At 43.3% G+C, this 23,045-nt stretch overlaps 1 protein-coding gene across 1 annotated transcript; it reads left to right on the top strand.

Annotated features, from left to right (window-relative positions):
- The first annotated feature begins 1,022 nt into the window (after positions 1 to 1,022).
- LOC115104957 (protein shisa-2-like) lies at positions 1,023 to 16,818 on the top strand. The gene is made up of 2 exons (XM_029626404.2): positions 1,023 to 2,207; positions 12,398 to 16,818. Exons 1-2 carry the CDS (start codon positions 1,892 to 1,894, stop codon positions 12,964 to 12,966), a joined length of 885 nt encoding a protein of 294 aa, XP_029482264.1. The 5' UTR covers positions 1,023 to 1,891; the 3' UTR covers positions 12,967 to 16,818.
- The last annotated feature ends 6,227 nt before the right edge of the window (positions 16,819 to 23,045 follow it).

Here is a 23,045-nt window from a genome sequence, read left to right as displayed (position 1 = left end):
TGCACACGGGTTCTTAACAAAGTAGGCGTTCCCTAACGGAAATATGCAGATATACTAGAACAACCCAATAGGATCTCGCTAGTTCGTGCTTGGCTCTGCCCACTTCCTTGCTCGTTTTGCCACTATGACTCATTTGTTCCCCATTGTAAACGACTGGCTGTTATCTATCTTGGTTAAGTTATAAAACATCTTTGAGGAGCTCTTTGGCATAATGGGAAATGTAGTCTTTAACAGCTACAAGCAAGGCACACAGAGTTGTTTTAAAGAGATGTAGATGTAGCAAGAGAGCTTGAGATAGAGCTAAACACTATAAAAAAATGACCTGAAACATAGGTCCACTCTTCATCACGTTCAAAATATAAAATTACAACAATGTATAGTATTTGCATAATCAGTAATGGGAAAAACACAAGTGGTTATATGGATTTGTGCTAATACGTATGACCACCAGGTGGCAATGTCATCTTACAAATTATTTTCAGCTCCCATATGACAGAACAGACAGTACTCACCTTGAACATCGAACAACATAATCAGGACAAAGATGTAATGTAGCCTCACAGAAAAAAGTAGGTAGTAAACCTAATATATCAGTTAGTATTCACCATAGAGATCCTATTAAATTCATATTAGTATTCTAATTCCTAGCTATAGGATATTCACTCGAGAGGGTCAATTCACAACCGTGTGAGAGAATGCGTGCGCGCGTGCGTGCGTCCTGGCCAAAGTTTGTATGCACATAAGTCAATTTAATGTGATAATGTATGAGTGCCGGCCGGCCAGCAGACAGTGCGTGCGCTCTTACATTGTGCGCGCAGGGGTCCCAAGGGGGCACCCACACCCAATGCTGCACCGGGGCTACCCTCAGAAAGCGGTGGGACTCCTCGGAACCGTATGCAGTGACAGTTCTTCACACTGACAACTGGCTGAGCTGAGCGCTGAAAAGTCTAGAAAAATGTCAGTAACCAATGCGCAAGCGCATGGCTGAACCAGTAGCCCACCTCTCATTCGAGGCACTCACGCCATAGATGGACTAGGAGTGAGAGCCTGGGAGGCAATACTGTATGAATGCGTGAAAAGTTTACATCTCTTGCACGTCTCTTTATGGCGTAGCCTATCCTTAATGAGCACCAGAGACTGTGACTAACATGCTCTATTCGATTTTAGTCTCATGGTCTAGTTTCCCAAATTTGAGTCTACTGTAGAACAGTTTTGAGAAGTTAACCTCATGACACATTAGAAGAGGATAAAAACAAATTGCTGTTCTGGTGGACTGGACAGAGGGACTGGGGGAGAATCCGTGAGAATACTCGCATGGCACGTATGGATTACATGTAAGGCCAGTGTTGGTTTCGCTGCATCTCTGGGGGAAAGTCATCCGAGAAGCGTATTTTCAGGAGACCATGGACAGCCTCGCTTCCATGCCAGAGGGATTCCGTTCAGCCTGGATTGATGTTGGATTTACCCGGGGCTCCGAGAGCTCACAGCCGTGAAATTGAGAGTGAAAGACGCGCTATGAAATAATAGGCTATTTGTAAGATTGGTGCCAAATGTAGGCTATTTATGTTCTGGATATTTGATCATGTTTTATTTTCTCAACAAGCGTTACTAAACGCTACTTGGAATCTTGTGGTCAACTTCAAACAGTGGACACTTTTAAAAGGAGCGCTTTGGTGACAAATTTGTGGATCTATTGAATTAGGCTGTAGGATTACCCACGGAATTCCACTCTCAAATGATAGTTTCAAAGTCGTTTGTTTTGTTTCCATTTTGTCGCCTCGCTCTTTCATTTCATTCATTCGCCGTATCACTTTGTTAACCAGGTTAAAGCCTGAGAGTAAGAGAAAGAAAGCCTCTGTCTCATAGCGCGCCCAGTGTGCACACGGGCACCATGGTCGGGATGTGGGGTGGCGGAGGTCTCCCAATGTCTGTCACCGTGGTTGTGACTCTGCTCCTGGCTATTATTGACGTGAAGGCGAGTGGGGAGTACTGTCACGGTTGGCATGACACCCAGGGCACATGGAGAGAGGGCTTCCAGTGCCCGGAGAAGTTCGATGGTGAGGATGCCATCATCTGCTGCGGGAAATGCGAGCTGCGGTACTGCTGCTCCAGGAATGAAGCACGGCTGGACCAGGGGACTTGTGACAACGACAAGCAAGCCCAGCAACCTGGCACCGACAGCAAAGAGAACAAGGAGACGGGCGCAGGTGAGAACTCTGTCTGGCCCAGCACGGCCAGCTTTAGGGGCCACAGCAGCTGTACCAAACGCTCTGCCTCAAGGCTGCAAAGCTCTCCTTGTCTGCTAAAACTTATAATGTAATTTCTAAATTAGATTTTAAACTGGCTCAGTTTAAATTGTTTAACTTAATTATAGGCTACGCCAGCAATATTGCATTTTCAAGGAGATGAGTGAGACGGAATGAGAGGGCCTAATTGCCTACTTTTAATAAAGGTTTAGGCCACAATGGCCCAGGCCTAGAACAAATGATACGTTATTGAAAGTTGGAGTTATGAGTTTCTTTCAAACATGTAGGTATGTTCTAGTCTTTTCAACCACTATCTATCTGGGAGCTTAAAAATCGCTTAGAGATACCGGTTCAGCGTACCGGTTCAGTTGGCAGCAACAGCTGCAGAGAAGCCAGTTGACACCATAAACCCACGCACTCACAAATGGAAAATTGTGCTGCGTGGCGTTATAAATAGCTGTGTTTGTTCTAGCTGCAACACACGCGCGCCGCGGGGACTGCAGAGCTCGAGCAGCGCACTGTCCCCACGAGGATCAAGTTTGGACTTGACCGGATCTTTAGGCCATTGGCTCGCGACGGCGCTGACAGCTCTGTTCATAAAAACAAATCGCGTTATGAATCATTTCCCCGCGCTTGCGTGTCGATTCCGCTGAGGTATAGGCCTATGTGAACGGTTCATTCCCATCCCAAACACATTAGGAATGAATCCCCTGTATGTTCATTCCTGACGTTTACCGCCTAGTTACATTCACATGATTTCAACGCACATTTTTACTTTATCCAGGCCTTTTTTTTTTACGTTGCGTGGATAGGGTGTCCATGACCAATTGCGCATGGAACGGAAGCGCCGAATAATGTCACATTGTAACCTCATCTAAGTCTTAGCAGTGAGTTAGTACTAGCCTAACAATTTAGGTGTGATTGGAAGAACAGATGTCATAATTCTTCATTATTTTTATTGAAAGCAGATTTACTGAAAATCTTCAAGGTCCAAACAGGTATTAGTTATTGATGTCTTTGACATGTTTCCAACATATTTCCATCACCTTCTCACTACAGTTGTAGCACAGAAAGCTGCATCATATAGGATGAAAAGAGACACTACAGTGCACACATATTAAGTGCTTGCACATTACAAAATGAGAGGCACATTTACTATGAGTCAAAAATCTTGCAATGGTCATTTTTCAAATAAAAAAATAGTTGGCTACACGTAGTACAGATATTAAACATACACATCAACAGAGCAAGCCTTTCTTGTAGAGTAGAATACAGTATGTTTCTCTCTTGGCATTTGTTGAAAGAGTCATCACTTATCACTCCAGAAAGAGCCAAATACATTTTCATATAGTGAACAACAGCCAAAATAACTTAAACTGGCAAAAAAAATGAAGTATTTTGTCATGCAAAGCACCGCTTGTACATTGAATTCATTTTTTTATGTACAGGGCAACCAATTAATCACAAAGCAAAGATACACACAGCCATGTCAATGAATAACCCCAAGGATACTGTATATGCATTAAGAACAATAAACAGAGCCTAACATTCAACATGAAGGAACATGTGTGGGATTCAGGAAAGGAGAGGACCCCGGGGATTTGAATGGGGAGAGGACGAGCAGTCAGTTACACATAATATGCCCAAACAAGAACAGAGAGATGGGGGCTGATATTACTGCAGACAGAGTAGGGCTGTCCCAGCCCCAGTCCAGCAACAGGTGTGGAATAGACTAGTGGGCTGAATGGAAACTATAGACACTCTCCAACAGATAATGTCACAGCACTGTCATTACTACACTTCTCCCATCAGCCATTTTACTTGTGTCTCTGTCAGACTATAGGCTGTATTCACATATCATGTGACGCTGTTAGGAGGACATTAGATGACTTTCTGGAGCCTTACGCACTAACTCATATCCATAGTAGCTACATAACTCTCTTAAAGAAAAGCTCCTCTAAACCTGATCATGGTATGGTTTGGCTGTGAGGTATTAAAGCTAACAGCTGTTCAATTAAGCAATAAGGCTAGAGGGGGTGTGGTATATGGCCAATATACCACGGCTAAATGCTGTTTTTATGCATGACGGAACGCGGAGTGCCTGGATACAGCCCTTAGCCGTGGTATACAGTATTGGCCATATACCACAAAACCGCAGGGTGCCTTATTGCTATTATAAACTTGTTACCAACATAATTAGAGGAGTAAAAATACATGTTTTGTCATACCTATAGTATACGGTCTGATATAAAATGGCTTTCAGCCAATCAGCATTCAGGGCTCGAACCACCCAGTTTATAATAGGAAATAGGTCATGGGCTCATAAAATTGATGTCATAGCGCCTCAGCTTCTACCTCTTTTGTACTGTATCTAGACTGAGTCTAGTCAAGTTGACTGTTGTCCCAGAATTAGTCTTATCTAATGAGTTCCTATAGTTTCAAACTTTAGACATCTTGAAATGGTCCTTTGAAAAGCTGGTGACTTTTGATGTTGCTCAGAGGGAGAGAACGAGTGTGTGTTAAGGAGAGAGAGAGAATGAAAAAGGAAAATGACAGAACGAGTCACTGCCTCTCTCAGGGTTACAGTTACACTCCATAACACTTTGGAGTATTCAAACTGGAAAATGAGTAACTTAACCAGAGGAACAATAAATCTCATGAAATCAGTTGTCATGTAACAAGTTCCCCATTGTGCTCCAAACGGGTGTGTGCCTGTGTGCCTGTGTGCCTGTGTACGTGTGTGCGAGGAAGCACCTCAACTCTGCCCTGGTCCTGCCACTCGAACCATTGCTGCCAACATTCCCCATGAGCGCTCACTGTTGGGTCAAAAGTTAACGAAACACCCAAAGAACATTTACGTTTACTATGAACCACTTTCTGTATGCTGTAGTAGGCTACACTGCCATCCTCTACCTTCACTCTGTAAGAGAGATAGCCTGCTGCTTCATTACCAAGTCATCTTAACATGATTCATCCAGCATAAAACATTTTGTTCCTTGGAAGTTGTGGGAACGTATGCTTTTGGTTTCACATTGGTTGTGGGAACAAAGGCATACGTAATACATTTTGTAACGTTCTGAGAACAGAAGTGAACTTTTTTTTTTAGGTTGGAGGGAGGTTCTGAGAATGTTTTACTCCGGTTCCATGGAAGTATTCCTGGGAGGTTTTATTAACGCTCTGAGGCCTATAAGTTATTTAGAAGTTTTTGAATAACTTCCTTAAAACTTTCATATGTGTCAAACTCATTCCACGGAGGGCCAATTGTCTTCGAGTTTTCTCTCCTCCCTTGTATTTGATTGATGAATTAATGTCTCTAATTAGTAAGGAACGCTCCTCACCTGGTTGTCTAGGTCTTAATTGAAAGGAAAAAACTAAAACCAGCAGACACTAAGCCCTCCGTGGAATGAGTTTGACACCCCTCCCTTAGGCATTAATCATGCAAATACATGTATTTTTTATTGTGAGACGGCATCAGTGAGATTCAAACCTTTAATCTTCTGTTCTACATCCATGGAATTAGTCAATTGTGCCACAAGGATGGATCTAGCATTCCATGTTTTTTTTTACACATACAAAGCTGTTCATTTTAGTCTATTCAAACAGTCCCCATTTCAAAGGAAACAGGCACTCATTAAGATCAGATTTGAAACACTTAACAAGATAGAGGATAGAGAGAGTTTTGTTGATGCTGATAATGGAATGTATGTTTTTAAATAACAAAAAATGAAAGTTTTGTTGTATTATTTATGGAAAGTTTTCTTAATATTCTCGGAACAATTTGAGAACATAACTTTAAATAGAACCGTGAACAAACCTGAAATGTAACCATGTTTGAACTTTTAGGAAACAGTCTGTTAAAGTAATGAAATAGCAAGAAAATATAATATATAACAAGTTCCTTAAATGTGCTGAGAATGTTCCAAAACCAAGCAACTATCCTGCACCATTACCAGAACGTTGTGGGAAGGTTGTATGCAAAATAACCATAGGTCAACCACGCTGTCACCAATCTCTCAGAAACACATGGTTCTCAGAACGTTATGTGCTAGCTGGGTACTGTACTTCCTGGAACTGGTTTACACTAGACAGATGACAGAAAAACAGCTGTGTACTTTAAGGGGTGAATTACATGCTAATCATGCGAGAATCATGCAGATGATCGGATTGAACACACAGTAGCCTGCTTTATCTCCAGAGTCACAGCTGTTACTATGGTTCAAAGGTTACAGTAAGAGAGATGTAGTATGCATTAGAGCCCCACTGCAAGGTTGGCCTATATCATGTTGAAAAGATGTATGGAATTAGGCCTTCAATGTGATCTGTTGCATTACTCCAAACCAGCCATCATTAATGCCACTCTCAATATGTCTTAACGCTGCCTCTATACAGTATAAGGGACTATTCTGGCTTAAATGCCATAGCGCGATGTGGATTTATATAGGAGAAGAGGTCAGGAAGACCCACATAAGTTCTGGCTACATAACTTTGGTATGAGACAGAATCCCCCCTCTCACAGACAAACACAGATCAAACGCACGCATAAACTCACTCAGACAGATAGGTACAGGGTCGGTGGAGGGGGGTTGGGGGTTGGGGGGGCCACAGCTGGGCGCGCAGGATAAGAAAAGATCAAAACAAAGTTAATAACTTCTAATGAGGGACTGGGGCCCCCTGGAGACACACCACTAGTCCACCTCTGTCTCGGCCTTTCTTCCTCTAATTTCGTCTCTCCCTCTTTTCTCTTTTGTCTCACCGTCTCACTCCATTTCTCTTTCGCTCTCATTTGGGTTTTCATTTGGGTGAGGTAAAAACACGTGAGTGTAACAGCTCTTGCTTGAACTTTTTGACAAACTGTTTTTCTCACTGCAGTTCACTCTGGTCTCTCAACTTTACTAGTTCAAGGAAAGAGGGTATTTTCCAAAATCATGTCAAAAGTCTTGATGGTAGAATAAACCACTTCATCATGTTGCTGTTGTAGTTTGTTCAGTTTGTTTTCTCTGAGGGCGTAAGTGGTTATGGTCTGAGGAAGTTCTATCCTCGCTCTGCTCTGCTTGTTATAGAAAGAACAGCCCTGTCTTAATGTACACTACATGACCGAAAGTATGTGGACACCTGCTCGTCGAACATCTCATTCCAAAATCATGGGCATTAACATGGAGTTGGCCCCCCCCTTTGCTGCTATAACAGCCTCTACTTTTCTGCGAAGCCTTCCACTAGATGTTGGAACATTGATGCTGGGACTTGCTTCCATTAAGCCACAAGAGCATGAATGAGGTCAGGCACTGATGTTGGGAGACTGGGCCTGGCTCGCAGTCGGCGTTCCAATTAATTCCAAAGGTGTTCGATGGAGTTGAGGTCAGGGCTCTGTGCAGGTAAGTTAAGTTCTTCCACACCAATCTTGACAAACCATTTCTGTATGGACCTCACTTTGCGCACAGGGGCATTGTCATGCTGAAACAGGAAAGTGCCTTCCCTAAACTGTTGGAACAAAGTTGGCAGCACAGAATCGTCTAGAATGTCACGTATGCTGTAGAGTTAAGATTTCCCTTCACTAGAACTAAGGGGCCTAGCCCGAACCATGAAAAACAGCCCCAGACCATTATTACTCCTCCACCAAACTTTACAGTTGGCACTATGCATTGGGGCAGATAGCGTTCTCCTGGAAAATCCAGATTTGTCAGGAGACGAGACCTTACAGCAAAATGCTTACTTACAAGCCCTTAACCAACAATGCAGTTTTAAGAAAAATACCTAAAAAAAACAATAAATAAAAGTAACAAATAAAAATAACGAGGCTATATACAGTACTGGTACAGAATCAATGTGGAGGCTATATACAGTACTGGTACAGAATCAATGTGGAGGCTATATACAGGGGGTACTGGTACAGAATCAATGTGGAGGCTATATACAGGGGGTACTGGTACAGAATCAATGTGGAGGCTATATACAGGGGGAATCAATGTGGAGGCTATATACAGGGGGTACAGAATCAATGTGGAGGCTATAATCACAGGGGGGGGTACTGGTACAGAATCAATGTGGAGGCTATATACAGGGGGTACTGGTACAGAATCAATGTGGAGGCTATATACAGGGGGTACTGGTACAGAATCAATGTGGAGGCTATATACAGGGGGTACTGGTACAGAATCAATGTGGAGGCTATATACAGGGGGTACTGGTACAGAATCAAATGTGGAGGCTATATACAGGGGGTACTGGTACAGAATCAATGTGGAGGCTATATACAGGGGGTACTGGTACAGAATCAATGTGGAGGCTATATACAGGGGGTACTGGTACAGAATCAATGTGGAGGCTATATACAGGGGGTACTGGTACAGAATCAATGTGGAGGCTATATACAGGGGGTACTGGTACAGAATCAATGTGGAGGCTATATACAGGGGGTACTGGTACAGAATCAATGTGGAGGCTATATACAGGGGGTACTGGTACAGAATCAATGTGGAGGCTATATACAGGGGGTACCGGTACAGAATCAATGTGGAGGCTATATACAGGGGTACTGGTACAGAATCAATGTGGAGGCTATATACAGGGGGTACCGGTACAGAATCAATGTGGAGGCTATATACAGGGGGTACCGGTACAGAATCAATGTGGAGGCTATATACAGGGGGTACCGGTACAGAATCAATGTGGAGGCTATATACAGGGGGTACCGGTACAGAATCAATGTGGAGGCTATATACAGGGGGTACTGGTACAGAATCAATGTGGAGGCTATATACAGGGGGTACTGGTACAGAATCAATGTGGAGGCTATATACAGGGGGTACTGGTACAGAGTCATTGTGGAGGCTATATACAGGGGGTACTGGTACAGAATCAATGTGGAGGCTATATACAGGGGGTACTGGTACAGAATCAATGTGGAGGCTATATACAGGGGGTACTGGTACAGAATCAATGTGGAGGCTATATACAGGGGGTACTGGTACATAATCAATGTGGAGGCTATATACAGGGGGTACTGGTACAGAATCAATGTGAAGGCTATATACAGGGGGTACCGGTACAGAATCAATGTGGAGGCTATATACAGGGTGTTACGGTACAGAGTCAATGTGGAGGCTATATACAGGGTGTTACGGTACAGAGTCAATGTGGAGACTATATACAGGGGGTACTGGTACAGAATCAATGTGGAGGCTATATACAGGGGGTACTGGTACAGAATCAACATGGAGGCTATATACAGGGGGTACTGGTACAGAATCAATGGGGGTACTGGTACAGAATCAATGTGGAGGCTATATACAGGGGGTACTGGTACAGAATCAATGTGGAGGCTATATACAGGGGGTACTGGTACAGAATCAATGTGGAGGCTATATACAGGGGGTACTGGTACAGAATCAATGTGGAGGCTATATACAGGGGGTACTGGTACAGAATCAATGTGGAGGCTATATACAGGGGGTACTGGTACAGAATCAATGTGGAGGCTATATACAGGGGGTACTGGTACAGAATCAATGTGGAGGCTATATACAGGGGGTACTGGTACAGAATCAATGTGCGGGGCCACCGGTGTGTCAAGGTAATTTAGGTAATATGTACATGTAAGTAGAATTATTAAAGTGACTATGCATAGATAATAACAGAGAGTAGCAGCAGCGTAAAAGGGGGGGCAATGCAAATAGTCTGGGTAGCCATTTGATTAGATTTTCAGGAGTCTTATGGCTTGGGTGTAGAAGCTGTAGAAGCTGTTTGGACCTAGACTTGGCGCTCTGGTACCGCTTGCCGTGCGGTAGCAGCGAGAACAGTCTATGACTAGGGTGGCTGGAGTCTGACAATTTTTAGGGCCTTCCTCTGACACCGCCTGGTAGAGAGGTCCTGGAAGACAGGAAGCTTGGCCTCTGTAGTGCCTTGTGGTCTGAGTCCGAGCAGTTGCAATACCAGGCAGTGATGTAACCTGTCAGGATGCTCTCTTGATTTTAGCTGTAAAACCTTTTGAGGATCTCAGGACCCATGCCAAATCTTTTCAGTCTCCTGAGGGGGAATAGGTTTTGTCAGGCCCTCTTCACGACTGTGTCCTTGCACCACACGGTCAGGTCTCTGACCTCCTCCCTATAGGCTATCTTGTCATTGTCGGTGATTAGGCCTACCACTGTTGTATCATCAGCAAACTTAATGATGGTGTTGGAGTCGTGCCTGGCAGTGCAGTCATGAGTGAACAGGGAGTGCAGGAGGAGACTGAGCACGCATCCATGAGGGGCCTCCGTGTTTAGGATCAGCGTGGCGTATGTGTTGTTACCTACCCTTACCACCTGGGGGCGGATCCAGTTGCATGGGGAGGTGTTTAGTCCCAGGGTTCTTAGATTAGTGATGAGCTTTGAGGGCACCATGGTGTGGAGCGCTGAGCTGTAGTAAATTAATAGCATTCTCACATACAGTAGGTCAAATCAAAATTAAATGTATTTATATAGCCCTTCTTACATCAGCTGATATCTCAAAGTGCTGTACAGAAACCCAGGCTAAAACCCCAAACAGCAAGCAATGCAGGTGTAGAAGCACGGTGGCTAGGAAAAACTCCCTAGAAAGGTCAAAACCTTGGAAGAAACCTAGAGAGGAACCAGGGCTATGAGGGGTGGCCAGTCCTCTTCTGGCTGTGCCGGGTGGAGATTATAACAGAACATGGCCAAGATGTTCAAATGTTCATAAATAACCAGCATGGTCAAATAATAATAATCACAGTAGTTGTCGAGGGTGTAGCAAGTCAGCACCTCAGGAGTAAATGTCAGTTGGCTTTTCATAGCCGATCATTAAGAGTATCTCTACCGCTCCTGCTGTCTCTAGAGAGTAGAAAACAGCACAGGTCAGGGTTCCATAGCCACAGGCAGAACAGTCGAAACTGGAACAGCAGCACGGCCAGGTGGACTGGGGACAGCAAGGAGTCATCATGCCAGGCAGTCCTGAGGCATGGTCCTAGGGCTCAGGTCCTCCGGGAGAGAGAAAGAAAGAGAGAAAGAGATAATTAGAGAGAGCATACTTAAATTCACACAGGACACCGGATAAGACAGGAGAAGTACTCCAGATATAACAAACTGACCGCCCCCGACACATAAACTACTGCAGCATAAATACTGGAGGCTGAGACAGGAGGGGTCAGGAGACACTGTAGCCCCATCCAATGATACCCCCGGACAGGGCCAAACAGGAAGGATATAACTCCACCCACTTTGCCAAACACAGCCCCCACACCACTAGAGGGATATCTTCAACCACCAATTTACCATCCTGAGACAAGGCCAAGTATAGCCCACAAAGATCTCTGCCACGGCGCAACCCAAGGGGTTGCCTCTAATCCATGGCTTCTGGTTGGGGTATGCACGTACAGTCACTGTGGGGATGACGTCATCGATGCACTTTTTGATGAAGCCAGTGACTGATGTGGTGTACTCCTCAATGTCATCGGAAGAATCCCGGAACATATTCCAGTCTGTGCTTGCAGTGCTGCTCACTTGGCACTTGACACTTGGCATTGCGCATGGTGATCTTACGTTTGTGTGCGGCTGCTTGGTCATGGAAACCCATTTCATGAAGCTCCCAGACGAACAGTTCTTGTGCTGACGTTGCTTCCAGAGGCAGTTTAAAACTTGGTAGTGAGTTTTGCAATTGAGGACAGACCATGTTTACGTGTTACGTACTTCAGCACTCTGCAGTCCCGTTCTGTGAGCTTGCGTGGCCTACCACGTCGCGGCTGAGCCGATGTTGCTCCTAGACGTTTCCACTTCACAATAACAGCACTTATAGTTGACCGGGGCAGCTCTAGCAGGGCAGAAATTTGACGAACTGACATGTTGGAAAGGTGGCATCCTATGACAGTGCCACATTGAAAGTCACTGGGCTCTTCAGTAAGGCCATTCTACTGTCAATGTTTGTCTATGGAGATTGCATGGCGGTGTGCTCGATTTTATACACCTGTCAACCATAGGTGTGGTTGAAATAGCCAAATCCACTAATTTGTCCACATACTTTTGTATATATAGTGTATATTTGATAATGGAAGAAAGAAAAACATATTCTTTCCATTGTTTGTTAAAAAATTGTTATCGTCAAACCACTGAAAACCTCCCTCCCTCCCACTCCCTCACCCTTCTTCCTTCCTCTCTCCACAGTACCCATCTACGTTCCCTTCCTGATCGTGGGCTCTGTGTTCGTGGCTTTCGTCCTGGTGGGTTCCGTGGTTGCCGTTTGCTGTTGCAACTGTCTCCGCCCCAAACAGGAACTGTCATCAGGGGGCGGGTCTGGTGGCGGCCGTCTCCTGGAGACTATTCCCATGATGGCTAGCGTGGGAACGTCTCGCGGTTCCTCTTCCCGCCAATCAAGCACGGCCACCTCGTCCAGTTCCTCTGCCCCTCCTGCCCAGGTGCCTCGCCCGGCCCCCCAGCCCATGATGCGTGCCCAGGCCTCCTGCTGTCTCCCTCCAGACGCCAGTGTCTTCGTCAACATGCCAACCAACTTCTCCGTGCTCAACTGTCAGCAGGCCACCCAGATCATGCCCCACCAGGGACAGTTCATCCACCCCCAGTACATCGGCTATGCCACCCACCACATGTCTCCACCCCAGGGGGTCTACCTGGACCCCAGCCAGGGGGGCTACAGACAGCTGCAGTCCCCCTACCCCCCACCCACCAGTGTGGCCAGTGTCACCAGCGAGCAGAAGTACCCTCCAGTAACAGTTTAAGCCATTTTGGGGACTGTGTGTAACAGACCTTGTGAGGGCCTTATGGGGACTGTTTGAGAAACCTTATGGGGACTGTGTGAGAAACCTTATGGGGACTGCATTAGAAACCTTATGGGGACATTGGGAGCTCGCCAGCTTGGAGAGAGAATGATATGGACTCAGGCTCACACAGAGGACTCGTAAAACCGAAGCTGGGATCTGTGCCTGACCAGCCACAGTGTGTTGCGTGTGTCTGTCCTACATGTGTGTGATATGTAAAGGTTTGGCAGATTTGCCTCAGGGTAAAGATTGTGAGTGAGCTGACCTCACCCCAACATTGAGGCAGGGGTATGTCTGTCTGGTTGTCCTCATTCAGCAACACACAGAGGGGTGATGCTGCCCACCAAGGCCAATGACTCGCAGCAGAGTGTGTGGGTTTAACGTCTTGAAGTTTGTCAGTGTAGCGTTTGTTGTATGTGTTTGTACATGAGTGAATGTGTGTATGTACAGTACGAGTGAGGGTGCTGTGTCCAGTGTGGCTATGTGTGTATGTGACTATATGTACAGAATGTGCTGTGTGTGTATTACTGTCAGTGTATGTGGTGGTGAGTGGGTGTATGTTAACGGATGTACTATGTGTGTGTGTATATGAGTGTATAGTATGTGTGTATATGAGTGTATAGTATGTGTGTAAATGAGTGTATAGTATGTGTGTATGTGTGTGAGGACGTGTGTATATGAGTGTATAGTATGTGTGTATATGAGTGTGTAGTATGTGTGTATATGAGTGTGTAGTATGTGTGTATATGAGTGTGTAGTATGTGTGTATATGAGTGTATAGTATGTGTGTATATGAGTGTATAGTATGTGTGTATGTGTGTGAGGACGTGTGTATATGAGTGTTTAGTATGTAATGGGAAATGCAGGCGGTGTGATGTGAAAAACAGTCCCTCTCTCCCTGTAGGCCTGTTGATGTCTAATGAAGTGAACACAGGACACAGACTGTGACGCTCCAGCCTTACCCCCCCTCCCCCTCCCCTCCCCCACACACACACACCTACCCATTGCCTTGAGCGGAAACGCACACACACTTGCATATACACAAGAGAACCCACTAAATTAAAATACACAAACACTCACGCAAGGACTTGGAAATAAATGTGCCTGAAAGGAGGTGTGTGTGTATATGTATGTGTGTGTGTGCGTATGTATGTGTGTGTGTAGCTGTGATCGGCAACCTTCTGAAGATTGCAGAAATAATAACGCAGTAAAAGCTGTCTGCCAACTGTTCCACCTCACTGAGTTTCCCTCCTGTGAAAGAGGTGTGTGTGCTGGTGTGTGTGTGCGTGCGTGCGTGCGTGCGTGCGTGTGTGTGTGTGTGTGCTGGTGTGTGCGTTTACTGAAGGTAGACTGGAGTTGTGCTGGAAGGTTTCAGGGCATTTTCAACAGTTCTTTTCACTTCAGGAGGGTAGAAAAAGAACAGCAAAAAAATGGACCAGACCCACTGGGCACACCACATCATTTCAGGGTGGCAGGGTAGCCTAGTGGTTAGAGTGTTGGACTAGGAACCCAAAGGTTGCAAGTTCAAATCCCCGAGCTGACAAGGTAAAAATCTGTTGTTCTGCCCCAGTTAACCCCCTGTTCCTAGGCCGTCATTGAAAATAAGCATTTATTCTTAACTAACTTGCCTAGTTAAATAAAGATTTTTTTTTTAAAATCTACGTGGGTTGTTGGGTAATATTTGGTCGAGACGACCCGTTAGGCCCCTATACACTCAAAAAGACAGCCAAGGTTAGTTGAATTTCCAACGTGTTATCACTATGCTTTCAACCATCTACAACCAAATTCTAATGGAAAGACCATGTCTGATTTTTGGTTTAGTTGTCCCCCAAATGTCTATCACTGTGCCAACCATTTAAAAGCACAGCAAAGTTCAAATGGGAACACAATGTCAGATATTTTGTTTATTTATACAACAGATTATTGTGACATCACTGTGTTTCATCTATTAGCCGAACCAAATGACCTGGATGGCAGTTGAGATGACATTCAAAGTACGTGGAGCAAGTGATCAATGCCGTTCGAGATTCTTCACAGATTATTAAAGCCATTGTGAAGATCTCCACAGACCTATGATGACCGATGCATGCTATCTTAAACATGCATACTTTATCTAATTACATAATGTATAGTTACAGTAACCTAAAAATGTGGCCATGGATGTGTTACTCATTTTAAGGTTGAACTTTACATTTGTTTGTAAGATAGAGTAAATATCCTTAAGTTAAGGCTATTACAAAAGTAATATTGAATTGTTTGGTTGACAATGCAACCAAATATCAACATTTTAAAGGAAATGTATCTACTGTTTGGATAGTTCCATTCTTTAACTTTTATTTTTGGTTGAGTTGGCGACGTGAATACAACATATAATTTGTTAACTTGTCGACAAATAAATATGTTATTTATGTTATTTCAAAAGTGATATTGAATTGTATTTGGATGTCAACACAACCAAATATCTTGCCTGATGACTCACATTGAATTATTCCACTGCTCTATCAATTGCTACATACTTAATTGCGGAAAATAAATAAACATTTGTGGCGTTTGGCCGGAGCAAAGAGACTGGGTAAGTCAGCCAACCAAATATCAACATTTGAAGGAGATTTATCTTCTGCTTGGATAGTTCCATCTGTGTTACTAATTTAGTCTGGCTTTAATTACAGTTCGTCTACAAATTAAGTTTGTCTCCATCTCAACCAAAAATCTAAGTTAAAGAATAGTACTAAATCAAATCAAACTTTAAATGCACTTTAAATAAACTTTGATTTAGTCCTATTCTTTAACTTATATTTTTGGTTGAAATGGAGACGGGAATCCAACTTATGGTTGCCTTGAAAACTAAACACAATTCAATATCACTAAATATCATTTCATTTTTATCAACTAGAGCTTGAAACTAGAGGTCTTTATCGGCTCCAAAAAGTTGGACCTGGAACCCGAACGGACCCGAAAACAATCAGACCCGAACACGAATGGACACGACAACAACCGGTCCGGGTCTAGACCAGACTCGATTGGAGCGGTGTTACAAAAAATGTATGTTTGCTAGCCAAGTTGCTCCGTTAAACCTACACTTTGGAATGACTTCGATAGCAGCATTGAATTGATCTAGTTTCCCTCAACAATCATTCTCCTAATAGTACATAGGTAAGAGTCAGTGACATCATAGCTAAGCTGGGCTTGGTTAAAACCCTGGATGGGAGACTAAAGGGTAGCTGTAGATAGATTAGTTCTCCAGTAAGAGGTGCTGCCCAGCCGATTATTTTTTTAAATTCTGAGTAGATATAACGTTGAAGATTTGACTGTGTTTTAACGGCACAAATTCAACACATTTTACACAAGGTTTGTCTATGTTGGAATTTGGTTAACATGATGACATAATTCTGTGGTTGAAATTTTACCCTCGAAACAAGTTGATGACAAAAAAAAATCCTATATATTTTAAGTTATGTTGAAACAACGTTGATTCAATCAGTTTGTGCCCAGTGGGAACACTTTTCACTATGTTGGGTAGCTGGTCTTAAAGGTGGCTTTTGGACTCACTTCTACTTTGTGCCCTGTTATAGAACTGTCTCTGTATTAGGACTGTACACAACTGACCCCAAGTTCCAGTTGATGAAACTGCAGAAATGCATAGGTGTCCCAAAGTGAACTAACCTGACTGTGTGTTTTGTGTATTTCAAGCACAATGTCTGTATGATCAACTGTGTGTGTGTGTGTGTATCCTGAGGTTGAATGTGTACCTGCTCCCTGTGAAACACAGTGTCCTTTTTCATATGAATTTTAATAAATCAATATTAAACAGTGTCCAAACTGTCATGGAGTCATCTGTCCATTCTGTCAGCGTTTCTACAGTTACCATCCAATACTTTTCTAGAATGAGGATAAAGCATTTTGCTGAGGTTTTGGCGGCTGGCTTAAGAAAGGATATATTACTAACATCACAGTTGTTTGGGCCATATCTATTCTTAAAGCATGTACAGCACCCCCCCACCCCATAAATTCACACAACACAAATGTTCCATGGTTAAGTTAGAGAGGTCTGTTGCCATAATGCTAGTCTTACGGCTGACTCGGTCCCAGCAGGAGTTGTGAGATTTACACACACTTAGAGACGAGACCCAGAAGAACAGAAACAACCCTCCAAGTGTAAAAACTGACACCCAAGCGGGGGCCAAACCACAAAACAGTCTTGGGGAGTGAGCAGCCAACATACACACTACATACACTGAGTGGACAAAACATTAGGAACACTTTCCTAATATTGAGTTGCACCCCCCGTTTGCCATCAAAACAGCCTTTAATTTGTCAAGGCATGGACTCTACAAGGTGTCAAAAGCGTTCCACAGGGATGCTGGCCCATGTTGACTCCAATGCTTCCCACAGTTGTGTCATGTTGGCTGGATGTCCTTTGGTTAGTGGACCATTCTTGATAAACACAGGAAACTGTTGACTATAGAAAAAACAGTAGGGTTGCAGTTCTTGACTCAAACTGGTGCACCTGGCACCTACTACCACACCCCATTCAAAGGCACTTAAATCTTTGTCTTGTCCATTCACCCTCTGAATGGCACACATAAACAATCCATATCTCAATTCTCTCAAGGCTTAGAAATACTCCTTTAACCAGTCTCCTCCCTTCATCTACACTGATTGAAGTGGATTTAACAGGTGACATCAATAAGGGATCATAGCTTTAACCTGGTCACTCTATGCCAACTTGACACAACTGTGGGAAGCATTGGGGTCAACGAGGGCCAGCATCCCTGTGGAACGCTGTCAACAACTCTGTATGGCTTCATTTAAAAGGAGGATACTTTAAACAGGGATCCATTGTCAATCCAACAGAAATGTAAGGTTTTAATCTGTAAAGAGCCCACTCTTCAACATAGGATGGGCCTCTCTTAGTAGCTTACTAGAAAACCAGTTTGGATCTAGATACAATGTGGGCTTTAAGAGAAGTTTAATGCCTTAATATTGAATCGTTTTAACCTTCCAAAATCATGCTTGTTATATACTGTGCATTTGGAAACTATTCAGACCCCTTAACTTTTTCAACATTTTGTTACGTTACATTCAGAGACTTGTCCCGAAGCCATTCCTGCGTTGTCTTGGCTGTATGCTTAGGGTCATTGTCTTGTTGGACGGTGAACCTTCACCCCAGTCTGAGTTCCTGAGCGCTCTGGAGCAGATTTTCATCAAGGATCTCTCTCTACTTTGCTCCGTTCATCTTTCCCTCGATCCTGACTAGTCTCCCAGTCCCTGCCGCTGAAAAACATCCCCACAGCACAATGCTGCCACCACCATGCTTCACCATAGGGATGGCGCCAGGTTTCCTCCAGACGTGACACTTGGCATTCAGGCCAAAGAGTTCAATCTTGAAACCAAGATTGGAGCTCTGTCAGAGTGACCATTTTGTTCTTGGTCATCTCCCTGACCAATGCCCTTCTCCCCCGATTGCTCAGTTTGGCCGGGCGGCCAGCTCTAGGAAGAGTCTTGGTGGTTCCAACCTTCTTCCATTTAAGAATGATGGAGGCCACTGTGTTCTTGGGGACCTTCAATGCTGCATACATATTTTGGTACCCAGATCTGTGCCTCGACGCAGACCTGTCTGAGCTCTAAGTACAATTCCTTCGACCACATGGCTCGGTTTCAGCTCTGATATGCACTGTCAACTGTGGGCCCTTATATAGACAGGTGTGTGCCTTTCCAAATCATGTCCAATCAATTGAATTTACCACAGGTGGACTCCAATAAAGTTGTAGAAACATCTCAAGGATGATCAATGGAAACAGGATGCACCTGAGCTCAATTTCGAGTCTCATAGCAAAGGGTCTGAATAATTACAGTTGAAGTCAAAAGTTTACATACACTTAGGTTGGAGTCATTAAAACTCGTTTCTCAACCACTCCACAAATTTCTTGTTAACAAACTATAGTTTTGGTTAGGACATCTACTTTGTGCATGACACAAGTTTTCCAACAATTGTTTACAGACAGATTATTTAACTTATAATTCACTTTATCACAATTCCAGTGGGTCAGAAGTTTACATACACTAAGTTGACTTCCAGAAAAATGATGTTATGGGTTTAGAAGCTTCTGATAGGCTAATTGACATAATTTTTGTCAATTGTAGGTGTACCTGTGGATGTATTTCAAGGCCTACCTTCAAACGTAGTGCCTCTTTGCTTTACATCATGGGAAAATCAAAATAAATCAGCCAAGTTCTCAGAATTTGTTTTGTAGACCTCCACAAGTCTGGTTCATCCTTGGGAGCAATTTCCAAACACCTGAAGGTACCACGTTCATCTGTACAAACAATAGTATGCAAGTATAAAAACCATGGGACCACACAGCCGTCATACCGCTCAGGAAGGAGACGCATTCTGTCTTCTAGAGATGAACGTACTTTGGTACGAAAAGTGCAAATCAATCCCAGAACAACAGCAAAGGACCTTGGGAAGATTCTGGGGGAAACAGGTACAAAAGTATCTATATCCACAGTAAAACGAGTCCGATATCGACATAACCTGAAAGGCCACTCAACAAGGAAGAAGCCACTGCTACAAAACCGCCATAAAAAAGCCAGACTACAGTTTGCAACTGCACATGGGGACAAAGATCGTACTTTTTGGAGAAATGTCCTCTGGTCTGATGAAACAAAATTAGAACTGTTTGGCCATAATGACCATTGTTATGTTTGGAGGTAAAAGGGGGATGCTTGCAAGCCAAAGAACACCATCCCAACCGTGAAGCATGGGGGTGGCAGCATCATGTTGTGGGGGTGGTTTGCTGCAGGAGGGATTGGTGCACTTCACAAAATAGATGGCATCATGAGGGAGGAAAAGTATGTGGGTATATTGAAGCAACATCTCAAGACATCAGTCAAGAAGTTAAAGCTTGGTCGCAAATGGATCTTCCAAATGGACAATGACCCCAAGCATACTTCCAAAGTTGTGGCAAAATGGTTCAAGGACAACAAAGTCAAGGTATTGAAGTGGCCATCACATAGCCCTGACCTCAATCCCATCGAACATTTGTGGGCAGAACTGAAAAAGCGTGTGCGAGCAAGGAGGCCTACAAACCTGACTCAGTTACACCAGCTCTGTCAGGAGGAATGGGCCAAAATTCACCCGACTTATTGTGGGAAGCTTGTGGAAGGCTACCCAAAATGTTTGACCCAGGTTAAACAATTGAAAGGCAATGCTACCAAATAATAGTTGAGTGTATGTACATTTCTGACCCACTGGGAATGTGATGAACGACATAAACGCTGAAATAATGTGATGTCTCTCTGACATTTTACAATCTTAAAATAAAGTGTTGATTCTAACTGACCTAAAACAGGGAATATTTTACTAGGATTAAATGTCAGGAATTATGAAAAACTGAGTTTAAATATTTAGTATTTGGCTAAGGTGTATGTAAATAAGGTATTTCTAAAAACCTGTTTTCGCTTTGTCATTATGGGGTATTGTGTGTAGATTGATGATATTTTTTGTTGTCATTAATCAATTTTAGACTAAGACTGTAACGTAACAAGATGTGGAAAAAGTCAAGGTGTCTGAATACTTTCTGAATGTACTGTAGATATGGTGACAGAGGGCAACCTGAGAGGTTAACCTGTACGTGTTCATCTACAAAGCCCTTTTGGGTAAACTTCCTTTATACCTCTGTAGTCTGGTCTCCTTTACCACCAGCAGTTACATTACCCAGTCTGCCAGTGGTTGCTACTTCAAGTCCCCAGGACATTTACAGTGTTAGACAAGACTGCCTTCTCTTCTTGTGCATCAGACGCATGGAATAGTCTACAATCCATGCTTCATCTAGATATGTTAGTGACGCTGAATTAATTTAAAATATTGATGGGAGACTCTGTTACAGAGGAGTATAAATGTTTTTTTTCCGGACGGATCATGTTGTTGTATTGTATTGTTGTGTTTTAATTCTGTAATGTATTGATTGTTGCTGCCTTCTTGGCCAGGTCTCCCTTGAAAAAGAGACTCTGGGTCTCAATGGGCTTTTCCTGGTTAAATAAAAAAATCTTGTTTTACGCCTCTTGACAATTCCTTTATTTATTATCTTACGTGAATGATTGTTGTACATTACTTTTACATATTTTGTTAGAGATTCTCCGGAGATTCTAGACGTACTGTATCAAATACTTTCTCAAAATCTGCTCTAAAGATTAAACCTGTTTTCCTTGCATTCTCATAGTTTTCCATTATTTACAGTAGTTGTCTAATGATGTCTCCAATATATCTTAAGATATATATCAATATAATATATCTTAAGATATATCAATATAATATATATTATATATATATATCAATAATATATCTTAGGAATCCTGATTAATAATGTCCGGTAGGACCTTTTTTATTCTGAGTAATACATTTTGCCAATATTTTTAAATCACAACATTGAACGGTGAAGGAGGTGTGTTCTTGGCACATCTCTATGGAAACTAGGGGGGACTAGGATGTGGGGTGGGGACGTGTAGATGGAGAGAGAGAGAGAGAGATTAAATGGATCTAAGGCTCCTACTAGGGAGAAGAAATGGATTCCCCACATTGGAGACGAGCGGCTGCAGGTTGGAGCTGGGCTGGAGGCTTGGAGACGTCTAGGAAGGTGGGTGTGGGAACCCTATGCTGCTCCATGCTGATCAGGAACGGAAGTTTAATGGGGATGCTAACGGGTCATGGCTGGCTTGTAGTCTATTCACAGTTTACATCTAGAATGTAGATTCATCACATTAACTTGGAGTAAATGTATTCCATCTCTTTCTGTGAAACTGGCCGTATGTTTACTATTTTGACTGTCCGTCTCCAACATGCTCTCAGCCTTCATTCACTTTGAGTGTCTATTTACTGACTCTACTCTCTTTCTCAATTTTCTCATTGATTAGGTAACCTACACCTGAACTGCTAATCTATCTTGCATTAGACCATTCAATTGTGCCTTTTCTTAACACATTGGAGTACATTTCCTTGACCTTTGCCTTCCTGCCTTACGTGTCCTTAACACAGATTTGGCAGACACTGCTTTCACACAGACCACAACACACCATATAGGGTTGGAAGCAACAATACACACATTCTACAGAATATTTATTGAAATGTTATCTATGCGGACTTTCCAAAATACTGCTTATTGATGGAGTTGAACTGGAATTCCATTGAAGTACACGACCGTTCAAAAGTTTGTGGTCACTTTTAAATGTCCTTGTTTTCCTTGAAAATATACATGAAATGAGTTGCAAAATGATTAGGAAACATAGTCAAGACGTTGACAAGGTTATAAATATAGATTTTTAATTTAAATAATAAATGTGTCCTTCAAACTTTGATTTCGTTAAAGAATCCTCCATTTGCAGCAATTACAGCCTTGCAGACCGTTGCCATTCTAGTTGTTAATTTGTTGAAGTAATCTAGAGATTTCTCCTCATGCTTCCTGAAGCACCTCCCACAAGTTGGGTTGGCTTGATGGGCACTTCTTACGTACCATACGGTCAAGCTGCTCCCACAACAGCTCAATAGGGTTGAGATCCGGTGACTGTGCTGGCCACTCCATTATAGACAGAATACCAGCTGACTGCTTCTTCCCTAAATAGTTCTTGCATAGTTTGGAGCTGTGCTTTGGGTCATTGTCCTGTTGTAGGAGTGGCGCCATCCACAGGGTGTGGCATTTGAAAATGGAGTGATAGCCTTCCTTCTTCAAGATCCCTTTCACCCTGTACAAATCTCCCACTTAACCATCACCAAAGCAGCCCCAGACCATCACATTGCCTCCACCATGCTTGACTGATGGGTCAAGCACTCCTCCAGGATCTTTTCATTTTTTCGGTCTCACAAATGTTCTTCTTTGTGATCCGAACACCTCAAACTTAGATTTGTCTGTCCATAACACCTTTTTCCAATCTTCCTCTGTCCAGTGTCTGTGTTATTTTGTCCATCTTAATCTTTTATTTCTATTGGCCAGTCTGAGTTATGGCTTTTTCTTTGCAACTATGCCTAGAAGGCCAGCATCCAG

This window comes from Oncorhynchus nerka, linkage group LG22, assembly GCF_034236695.1.
Source record: "Oncorhynchus nerka isolate Pitt River linkage group LG22, Oner_Uvic_2.0, whole genome shotgun sequence".
Lineage (NCBI taxonomy): Eukaryota > Metazoa > Chordata > Actinopteri > Salmoniformes > Salmonidae > Oncorhynchus > Oncorhynchus nerka.
The sequence above is the reverse complement of the archived record's forward strand: the minus strand, read 5'-3'. Positions and strand labels throughout refer to the sequence as shown.